The 12,022-nt window shown below is 43.0% G+C and overlaps 1 protein-coding gene across 9 annotated transcripts in view; it reads right to left on the bottom strand.

Moving 5' to 3' along the window:
• Nucleotides 1–9,897, bottom strand: part of LOC130210365 (protein furry homolog) — a 52,882-nt gene extending 42,985 nt beyond the window's left edge. For 3 of the 9 annotated variants that reach the window (XM_056440540.1, XM_056440542.1, XM_056440541.1), the window contains exon 1: nucleotides 4,594–4,924. In XM_056440540.1, coding sequence (XP_056296515.1) covers nucleotides 4,594–4,810 — 217 coding nt within the window. In that variant the 5' untranslated portion in view covers nucleotides 4,811–4,924. Of the gene's footprint in view, nucleotides 1–1,337; nucleotides 1,576–4,593; nucleotides 4,942–9,880 lie in introns of those variants that run through there. The other 6 variants (XM_056440543.1, XM_056440544.1, XM_056440549.1 and 3 more) reach the window with 4 other exon arrangements.
• Between the last annotated feature and the right edge of the window lie 2,125 nt (nucleotides 9,898–12,022).

Here is a 12,022-nt window from a genome sequence, read left to right as displayed (position 1 = left end):
TGATTGGCTGACGGTGGACCGGCCTTCAGGCAATTTGAACGCCGCTGACACACAATGCCAGTTCTGTGCTGCTGGTTGTCCCTGTTTTATTAGAGCTGGACACACCGACTCACGAGAGGCCACACACCAAAGGACCCGACTTTGTTGACCCTGTGATCACAGTGCAAACTGTGTCTGATAAACGGAAGGGAAACACACACCAGTCTTATTCAAAATGAATCCATTCTTGTATATTCAACAATATATATATATATATATATATATATATTCTAAACATTTCCAAGATCAGAAGCCAGTATGTCTGGAATCCTGTGATTTTAGATGACTTCTTATTTACTACACAGTCTCTCTTGTCATCTTGTGATCCGTTATGAAACAGTGCATGTAAGCGGCAGCATAGAGATGAAAATATGAGATCACATATTTCATGAAAATGTTAAATGCATAGCTGTGGGTGGCTACGGTTGTTCCGGCACAATGAGTGCCTGTGCCTCTCAGGATTATGCAACATCATCGGGAGATGGCTCGATGTTGAGTGAGTGTTTGGACAAGGACGGCATGTTCTGTGGTATCTCTTTTCGATCAGATGCAATAGCACAAGCTGCCACACTGCAGGAGAGCTGCAGCTGACTTGCTGGCAGAACTCCATTTGGAACTTCAGCATCGTTACATGACAGATACAAAATTGTGATCGGGGATCTATACTGTGACTGTTTCATTGGCTGATTTAGCTACTGCCGACATTTCTACACATTTCTGTTTGTTTTTCTTCCAAAGAGAGTCCATCTTCATAAGCCACGTCTTATATTTGACATGAAACAGAATTACGGCGTGAATCGGATGCAGAGAAGCATCCTATCCCATCCTCATGGGCAGTGATGGGAGGCAGTGGAGCTGTGAGCTCTGGACAGAATATGCAGCCAAGCTGAACCTCCACTAATCCTCTTACTGTGCCCTTGCACTTAATAAGAGCTATTTAAACTCTGTCAGAGACTCACAGTCTGAAATGAAATCAGTAGAACTTACAGCAAAGTGCACAGGATAATCTGAGTAATAGTAACTGTACCACAGTAATGTGTGCACCTTCTCCTCGGCCAATAACTCTTGCTGGCCACTTTTCTCCTCGGCTGTTGCTATGAGACAATTGAAAACCTTTTTGGAGTGCGGTGCCCTGTTGCTAAAAGTATGATGTATCCAACTTGAAAGCAACTGACGAGCTAAATAATCAAATCACACTCAGATCACTCTGCAACAAGCAGCAGCTTGAAAAAAATCAGGTACCGCAGTGGTCAGCTGCGGACAAAAACCATAACAACAAGAGGCAAACTGCTACTCACTGCCGCTCCACGATTTCAGCAGGGATTTGATGCTGATTTCAAAGAAGCCCGAGTCCTGCTGGCTGGCCATGGCTGCAGCTTGCTGTTGAGTGTCCCCCCTTTAGTTGTGGTTTCCCTCCAGTAGCAACAGCAGCAGCTGAGCTGGGACCAGCAGGTAGCGCCTGCTGTCACCTCTCTGTGACGCACACAATGCTGTGCTGACGAGACCCTGAGAAAAGCACACGAGCACTGCTCTCCTCCTCCTCTTGTGTCCTGTCCTTGGCTATCAGCCCTCTCTCTCTCTCTCTCTCTCTCACTCTAAAGCTGTGGCAGGCAGTGGGCGGCAATGCAAGCTCCCTTTAAATAACTGCACGGAGGCTGAGAGTGCAGGAAGCAATCCTCTCAGCAGAGTGCAGTTAATAATAACCACTGTTTGTCTGCGTGCGAGGCCTGATAACGATGACAGCGTCAGGCCTGTGCGTCTTTCAGCGTGACTGGGAGCATCTGACTGGCCGCCGCCACTGACAGAGGAGATGGAGAACCCAGGAAGCATGACACAGAGCGGGCAACATCTGTGAGAGCAGTGGAAAGAAGAGGACACCGAAGTGATCAGCGGGCAGACGGGATTAACGGCACACAAGGGATCTGCATGGGAGCAGGCTGACTGTTGGCTTTGAACCCACAATGTAAAGACAAAAATATGATGCACTCTTCTTCTTCTTCTTCTAGCAAATATTGTATCATATATAATACTTTATTTATCAGTTTATCTAAAAACATATTTTAAAAAGTCCAAAAGGTATTCATTTAAAAATGCCAACAAATTTAAGTAAAAAGCCAAATAATTTATAAATTTCTGTCGATCAACTATTTCTCGCCAACCATTTTACAAATGGATAATTACAGCTGTATCATTATAATTTATTTTCTTTTAAATCATGCAGCAGCTTTTCCCTCATTACTGTTATTTGCATCAATTAGGAGATTTGTTGAATATGTGATATAAACTGCTCCACATCTGTATTTTTAGTCTTTGAGCCTCAAACGTTAAAAAAAAGTTTTAATAAACATTCTTCTTGCTTTTGCATGCAACATTTAAATTCAAACCTCAGAACCTTTTTCGATATGAAAAGCAGATATAGACCATATGGACCAAACGACACATCCCTTTACTCTTCTACCCCTCAGCGCTCTTGGTATAATCCGAACTCTGTCCATCCATCAAGCGACAGCCACTTGACCTTCCTTACATAACACACTCAGTGATGGGGAAGCCATCGCAGGTTGCAGCCGTGTTTGGTAAACACATATTTTCGGGCGTCCCGACTATCCAGAGACAGTGCTGCTTGGCTGCTCCGACAGGATGTCCCTCCTTCCCGCAGCAGAGTTTTCATGTTGCCACCACACAATAAACCCCCCTGTACAAAGGTGGTGCCGTGACTCGCGCCATCATTCATGAGGGCCACCTGTTACGCTTCCTGGCACGCTCATTCTTTTTGTCACACCATGATTGATGAACAAGCCAACGGATATGAAGTCAGAGAGCTTTGTTTTTTTAATATGGTAAGATGACTGGTGACAATGTGTACCGTTTGCAGAGCAGTTCTGCTGGTTATGCTAATAAAGACTGTGTGAAATATGCACTCAAGGGAAAATACTGCAAGTTGTCATCACTTTTAAGTTGAACAGGGTATTGAATAATACATTAAAGAATAGACACCTTAGGTGGGACAGCATGTGGACCTGAAAAAGCACGATGTGGCTGAGCTTTGTGGTTGGCACGGATACTAACTCACATCTTACCTCAAGTGGGGCTGACAATAACACAATTCACATGCGGATGATATTTTTGCATTCCAAACTAATATTCATACAACACAAATCCATACGTCTATTTTTTGCTTAGTTCGTCCGTGGTGTATTTAACATGCCTAAAGCCTAAAGCTCCACATGTATCCTGGTGAACATCATAGCTTCTTCTGAAAAACTCTGTATTATTCAGTGCTACTCTGTAAATTACAAGCAATCTGATAATGAGAAATTGGAGAGTTCTGCCGAGCAACTCTGTTCTAGATATGATCAGGGCGTATTCAGAAAGACATCTTCACTTATTACATGTACTGTATGTTTACGTCGGTACAAAAATCAACACAAACACTGATAAGAACTATTACAGTGTAATCACACCAAATTTGAGAACTGCTTGTCCTTCTATGGTCACAGAAAAACACTTTATGACTCAGATCGACCCAAAATAGATTATTTAAAGACTGAATTAATACTCCTTGATTTATCCATCAGTAATAATCTGGTCAGCATGACTTCTGTAGGAGAGATGGTTATGCAATTCCCTCGTAGAATAATTTTAGACTTTTTTAAAGAAGGCAACACAATGTTTGTATATACATCAGAACAGCCAGTAGTGGATGTCATGAAGACGTAGTGCCATTTTAATAGCATGTTTATGGCAGAACAACGTATCTGTAAATCTCTAAACGTGTCAGCACAACTGCTGCCACATATTCAGGCACACCGGATAGGATCAGTGTCACTTGTTAAGCAAAACTACCTCAGTAATACTTCGATAATCACCAGCTTTGTTTATAGGCAGCAGCAGCCGCAGCAGCAGCCGCAGCAGCAGCCGCGTTCGGTCTCGAAGCAACACTCTTGGCAGATGAATAAATCATAAACGCATTACTGACCATAAAAAAGATTGTTAAAGTGTTTTCCTGAATTAGACCTACGGTGGCTGCTGGCTCTGACACATTAAGCACTTATTAAAAGCATTATCAGGCACTGATGAAGGTCAGGAATGTGAGACATGTCTGCCCAGCTCAGTCATCTCTGTGGTTATCAAGCTCCTGCTCTTTACTCCCTCTCTCTCTTACTCTCTGGCCCTGGTGCCCGTTGTTTCTTCCTCTTCCTCTCTTTTCTTTTGGCCACCTGTCTTTAAAGTCTTTACTGTTTCATTAATGCTCATGTTTCTAACGACAAAAGGAGTACAGATGTTTTGGAAAGTGAGGTCAGACAGAAAGCCAATTTTTGACGATGAGCTCAATAATATCACACATGGTGTCTGGCTCCATTATTAACAAGCTATCAGATTCCTACGTAAGTATGACAAATACAATGGGGAGGTGAGGTATTTCACAAAGTGTCGGTGGTAGTAGTGAACTGCTGGTATTGCCTTTTGCACCACATTTTACACATTGCTCCCAGGCTAAAAACTGAATTCTGGAGGCGATTAGCACAGCTTCACAGTCACAGCAGTACCTACTTTCAAGAATGGTGGGCCTCTTCTTATGGCACATCTTCTTAAACTTCCCTCTGAAGTCCCTGGGTGGGAATGGATCCAGAGGTAAGCTGGAAATGCGCCCCAGGACAACCTCATCCAGTCCCTCAGAGCAATCCGTCTCTCTCTCAGCCATGTCTCTCAAAACGCTCTCCTCTAAAGACATGTTGGATGGCAGGGAGTCCACATCTACTTCTATCATTCCTCCAAAGTAGTCATTTGAAGCTGTGCCCGGTTTCCCCCCTCGATTTTCTTTTTTTTTGGAGTATAGTGTCTATTTTTTCTCTTCCTTTTCGTTCCTCACAAACCTCTCCAGGTCGGGCAGCGATTTTCCTGCTGTTCAGGGATGCAGCCGGAGCTGTCCGCTTCGGTCGGCTGAGGTGTTTTAACCCCTGCACTTGTCAGGGTAGTTCAGCAAGTTACAGTAACATTCATGAATTGGGCAGCGATTGGATGACTTAGACGGCCCCTCCTCTTTTCAGCAAAAAGGCAGGAGAGAGGGGTAAAGTCATAACTAAATAGGGTGGGAGAGTGAAAGAGAGGCCGCTGTGACAGCTACAACATCCCCGCCCACTGCATGCCCATGAGGCATTCCTAAATAAATATCCTGTATTTGTCTTGGAGTCCACTCATCAGAGTCACACATGTCTTTCCTCAGGCAGCGTGAATGAGGCGCAAACTAATGTATCAAATAATGGTTTACTCTTCACCCGCATGAATGGGAAGATCTACAACCGGCATAATAACTAAACACTCAAAGATGTTTGACGAAAAAGTTTCCACTGGATCCCTGAGTTCAGCATCTGCTCGTGCTCTTTCTGCTACGTGCAGTCTTCTGTGCCGAGAACCACGTTGTCCTCCAACTGCAGTATTCCCTGCTGTTCATGGCTGGCGTCATTGAGGAAAGTCTAGTGGAAGGTGTGAAAGCATCTCGTAATGGGGGAACGTAAATCCAGAGAAGCATTCACACGGCTCGCTGCCTAATGAGTGCTCTGTTGCATCTTTTTCAAACACTGAAGCAAACACCGAGTCAAACCAGACACACCTACAACATGAACCAGTTTTTCCAAGTCTGACTGACATCAGCAATACAAACACCCTGTGTGTGTGCGTGAACAGAAGGCGTTTTCGGTTTTAGGAGGAAACCACAGTTAGAACATGGAACAACCAGCCTATACACACACACACACACACACACACACACACATCACTGATGTGTTTTCTCAAGAATCTGTGCTGCCGAGTAAAACCGAGCCATGTGGCCACAATGACAATGTCAAACATCGCAAAAACATATCATCAACGTGTCCATTCACTGGACATACAGAGCTGAACTATGTCAAATAGCTGCACAAGGAGCACCTGGCAACAAGGTATCCTTCACTCTAATGAGTAAAACAGAAGTTTCACTTTGAACCCTCCCATCATGGAGAAAGGCAGCCTAAAGAAAACAGATTCCACGGAATGCTTCTGCAGCAGCACTTGTCAAAAACTACAAAGTACATTTGTCATGTTGCCACCACACCTGCAGAGTCTGAATAACAATTGGCTATGATCCCTGGTCCTGACCTACATAAAAACGTCCTTCAGGACAAGACTCATCATGTTGTGATAGTAAATAACAAGCAGAGAAGACACGCTTTGTGCTTCGGGTTCAAGGTCAGTAGGAATCCTTAATATCACATGTCTATCACTAAAGCCAATGCAAAGTGACATAACAAATTGTCACACCGTGGTGAAGCTTGTCTTGTCTTGGGGTTTTTGTCTCGTAACTTCCTGTTTTATTTTGAAGGCTAACTCTCCTCTCGTTTCAGGTCACTTGCCCTTCCTCATGTGTCACCGGTCTGATTGTCTCCCCTGATCCCTGATTGTTTCCACCTGTTCCCCATTACCCTCATGTGCTTATAGTCTGCGTCTTCCCTCTGTCCTGTGCCAAAGTGTTTCGTCTCATGGTCGTTCACCAAGGCCACATTCATAGCCACCGAACCTTTTTGGAAAGTTATTACCCACCTCTTAGGAGAGTTTTTGTTGTGATTAGTAAACTGCTCACTGACGCCTCAGCATTTGAGTCCTGATCGGAATCTCGGCCTGACACAAATAAAGTCACACCTGCCTCCGCTCACTCTACTCTACTCACTAATGGGCCTGCTTAGCGTTTCAAGTGTCCAGATATGCACATTTAAAGTGTTTCACTTTATTTGATATACATTTTTAATGTGTATTTATATTTGTACTTTCTTGTTTCTTTCATCAGAAGTGATTCTCCCCCTCACTAAAATATGATGTAATAAGAAACCTTAATATTCAAAGACCTGAGGTATTGTATTGTAGTATTACTGTAAATGACATTAGCTGGCAAATGATGTTGTGGTAACAGTGCGCCCTCTAGTGTTCAATAAAAATACACTGAAAAATACACACACACGCTCACACACACACACACACACACACACACCTACACACACAGAGTTACTGTCTTCAATAATTAACCAGTTTTTCTAAATAAAGGTTGCAATCCCTCACCGTGATACCAGCAGTCGCAGTCATCATTCATTACTGTTTTTATTATTATTTATTTCTCTACACTAATAATAACTGGCTTTTCTGTAGCTGATGCAGCTTACTCAAACTATTGAAATATATTGCAATATTTAGATATGATAATAATAAACAACAACAATTTTCCGGCTCACTTTTGTGTAAAATGTTCGAACTAATAGTGGAATATTTGACCTAAATCAGCAGGATGTTATAGCAGCTTACAACTTTATTACAATCAATCAATGAAAAAAAAGAAAAGTTTGTCAGCAACAAAACACCCTGTAGACCTAACAGGCACTTTATAAATGAGTAAATATAAAACTACGAGTGTACTTTATGCATCAAAGACACAAATCATCCCGAGCAAATCCATAAACAACAATGTGGGGAAATCATGAATCATATCATAAATAAGCCTTTATAAGCCAGTATTACTTACTTATATCCACATCTGTCAAGTCAGAAAATAAACTGAACCAAGACGTTGACGCGTAAAGCCAAGTACGCACTGTGGAGCCGGCCTACGTGGGTCCATCGCATGAGGCAGAAACGAGATTGGAGTCGTTGCGACCGCTGAAGCAGCCAGAAGGCTGTTTCCATGGTGAGACGCATTTAGCCTTGCACAGGCACAGCCGAACATGATGAATAATTGATAGTTATCAGGCCGCTAATGTTGGCACAAACCAGCTGGAGGTTCACTCACAGCTCTGCTCATGGAACATCGGGTCGCACACGCGTGCAACAAGTAGACAAACTGCTGTTGCACAACAGACTTAGCAACTTCAAGTGTTTACATATCGGTGTGTACGAGTGTGCCGCAGCATCACATGAGTGTTTCAACACGTACATCGGAAGGAATTAGCGTAATGACAACCCAATACCACCTTTACAAACTTTCATATGTCAGACATAGGCCTCCTCGTCTAGGACTTGTGATCAAACCGTCTTCACATTTGACATGCATAACTTCCCGAAACTGGTAAGGAGAAAAAAACAGTCAAGAAGCCAGCATACAGTCAATGATTCTATAAATGGTCGGTTCTCTGCACAGTTCGGGGTCTGGGTTGGTCAACACACAAAAGGACCATTGAAGGGCTGCAAACAAGTCCACAATATGCACCTGTTCCCCGCCTGCCTGCCTATGATCAACCGAAGGAGGGAGGGGCTCCCACTGAACACCCTGGCCTCTGAAGACAAGAGACCAGGTGTGTATCAGTTACAGTGAGGTGATTATGTTCTCATGCATCTGTGCATCAACACAATTGCCTCGCTTTTTGGGGTGCATTTTTTTATTTTATTGAATCACTTTAAATGATTGAGCATTTATCCAGCGTGGTACGCTTTCTAACTTTGAAGGACATGCTCATAAGATATCGATTCGGTCTTTTTTGTATTTTGGCAGGTGGATAGGTCGGGGGTTTATCTGTGTAACTCAGAAAGGATCATACATATCGAAAAGGAAAGACATGTTAAGTTGTGAAAGCCCTCATTTGACGACTGCCTACAGGCATGCACAAACTCTGAGAGAGAGAGAGAGAGACTCATTAAAAGTGCTCTTCTTCTGTGCTAAAGACACCTCCATCAACCTGATGCCTGTGCCTCTCGGAGGAGGATCACATTGAAACTGTTTTCAAAGCCTGTGTTTTTATTGATTACACGACTTAAGAGCTCAAAGAAAAATAGCTTCAATCATATTGAACTGAAGAAGAACTGCTGCACTGAATGATAAATTAAAATGATTTGCCTTATGTTACAATGTTACCTATCAGTACTGACAGTAGGGAAATTACTTTGAAGCAAAGTTTGACAGTTGGAAAGTTATGTGAGAGACACTTTTAGTTCACATGCAAAAAAGTAAAATCACTAGGGGCAATAATTCAAGTTCAAGTGAAGATTTTGTTATGGCCCACCTCTGCAGAAGCACGTTTGTCGTTAAGGTTGCGGAAATAGCTCCAAACAAAATACCAGAATCGACTCAATCTGGGTGCAGACTTTGAAACATTCTCATACATAGACAGACTGTATGTATGTTCACCATTTTTCAAACAAGAGATACTATAAGGAAAGCAGGCACACACTCAAACTTCCATCAAGTGTCACCAGTGAGAGACCCACTTGATGACTGTGCAACAACACTGTTATTCACATGGGTCTAGAACCAGCCAAACGTATATTAGTAAACGTGAACAACTCTATCAGAAGTCAAATCGGAGACGTCATCAAGTATAAAGTGTGGAAACAAAAGTGACAACACCACCACAGCGTGAAGCCCGTGTGGGTTGAAGAAAGAAAACAAACTCATTGTCGACTTGTTGCTTGATGACAGCACAACGTCGAGCCTCAGACGTCTTCCGTCTCCTGGCTTTGAGAGGAAGGAGCTGTGTCCAGGTATTGAATGACCTTATCTTGGCCATGACGATACATATGCTAGTTCTTCATTTAGAACGGTGTTCCCCTTTAAGATTGCGTTTTCTTTAGAAAGGCTACAATTCAAATCGTCGACAACTAAATAATTCGTATCGAATCTTCAACATGCGTTTTAATAAGACTCCGACTTCAGGTCCATTAGAGCAACCAGACTGTAATTGCAGGGGCACGAAGGGCCTCGTGTTAAGTTACTGAAAACTAAACTGTGTTTTTCTGACGTTCGCTTGAAAACAACACGACAGTTCCTGCGCCGGAAGGGTGCATAAACCTCGACAGACTTGTCAACATTTGAAAAGATAAATACCTTCGACTCGAGCAGGTGTGTTTGTTTTGTTTACTCCATCTCCACTTGAGAAGTGGTTCCAAGTTTCACACTCAGCGTCCCTCCGGGCGATTCACTTGTTCAGACGCACTTCTCTAACTCGGTCTCCCTCCATCAGCTCTGCAGAGACAGACCCCGCCCCCTGCAGACGCCCCGCCCATGTCCTCCTGAATAATGAAAACATGCAACGCCTTGGCTTTCTGCATAAGGGCCCGCTGGCTCAGGGCCACGAAGGGCCCCGCACTTCACAGGGAGGCCTATTCTCACTATGATAGAAACACAAACAAAAATCATGAAGAATGCAAAATTGCACTATGTTACTCCACAGTCACGATATATCTAATAGATATGCATATGGTGCAAAACACATGTTCAAGGTATTTTCAAAATATATAATGCATCTATAATATATGGACCCCAAAAATCACAAATGAATCAAATCAACATTAAAAAGTTGATTAATGCAAACACATCATATATTTTTCGATAATATACATAGTTACCTATTTAATGTTTAATTGTGTGGTAGCCTACATTTGTATACATGGTATTGCTGCAACACTACTGAATACACAGAACTGGTGTGTGTTGTGTTCCCTGGGTTGTCTGCCATTTCTACTCCACACACAGTTGTGTAATGGTTACACAACACATCAATAAGGAAGGATTATGAAATAGGAACATAATCTCAGAGAAAACATTCAGGACATTTCAATCAGGGAAGAGACCAGTTAGATGAAGAAGGATGTTTATTTTTTAACAGATGTATGCAATGATGAAGTCTCAGAGTCTATGGCGCTTGGACTCTACGGGGACATTTGTAATTGAGGGCCGACTGCCCCGATCAGCAACGAGATAGATGAGATGATGTAATGATGAGTTGAAACTGATGGATCCGTGAAGACTGGGTGGCGATGGGGATGTGGAGGGGTGTGTAACAGCGACCTGGATGAACTGAAAGCAGAGAGACAGTCATATTTGAATGAGACAGCAGCGAGATGATAGGCTCGCCATGTCATTGTTTCCCAATGCTTATTGGATGGAGTGGACCAGCTGATCTGCGCAGCTGGTTTCATGATTGACGGCGCCGAGCGATGACATGGTAAACAATGAGTGAGCATGTGAGAAATGATTAGCAGACATGAGGGATACATGGCTGGCATGAGGGGTTTGGGCTTCCTGTCTGAACTTGCGCTATAGTTCCATGTGTGCCACCATACCTTTGCCGTAAACAGTATTATGTGGAAGAGTATAGAATGATAATTATACTGACATGTACAGAGAGTGGGTCGCCGCTTTGAACCGTCAGTAAAATGTATCTCATGAGAATCCAGCAGATGGCGTCAAAGAACATGACAAAAGTAGACATAGGCCTATATGTTGTAATATAAATGGGTGAAGAGCAACCCCACTGACGTGCGTGTTGGGGAAATAATACACCTGAGAAGTGTCGGACTAAGGATTTTCAAAATTAAAATTAAAATAAGTGCACATATTTCTACAGCGTGGATGTTTCTTTCGTCAACAATCGCATTTCACCCACCCGCACTTCTTGAGAAAATTCCATCCACAAGTGTCTCTCAGAAAGATTTGTCAAAACTGAAAATGAAGGTATGTGGTGCTTGAAAAAAACAATCTTTGTAATGTGTGAACTCAAAGCCTCAGAGAGACACAGCTGTTGTGGATGAGAGCAGAAACCCTGACAAGGCTGCTACGCAGTTCAATAGCTGCCCATCAACCTCTCAGTCAGTGTGAGCACTCAGGGAGAGCATGCAGCTGATTCAAGATGATCGCCCTAGCACCGTCCAGGACAACACAATTGCTTTGTCGATTGTGTGCACAAACAAGTGCCTGTCAGCTGTCATGATGACAGCCGAGTTCCACAGCGCTGGTGAGTTAGAAGACCAAGACCAAAAACTTAAATAAAACATCATAGATCTATTTTAAAATAACTAAGAAATAGACGTACATGTGCATGGAATATAACCAGACGTGTGCATGGAAATACCGATGGGGCTCCTTTATGTATTCAGCTTGAATTAAATCAAAGCAGTTGCCCGCTTTGACCAGAATCAAGTGCCCCTTTATGGTGTCTTCAGAAAGGAGAAAAAATGCAGGAATAAA

Source organism: Pseudoliparis swirei, chromosome 20 (genome assembly GCF_029220125.1).
Source record: "Pseudoliparis swirei isolate HS2019 ecotype Mariana Trench chromosome 20, NWPU_hadal_v1, whole genome shotgun sequence".
Taxonomy (NCBI): domain Eukaryota; kingdom Metazoa; phylum Chordata; class Actinopteri; order Perciformes; family Liparidae; genus Pseudoliparis; species Pseudoliparis swirei.
Note: the sequence above shows the minus strand (reverse complement) of the source record. Positions and strands in the feature narration are given on the sequence as shown.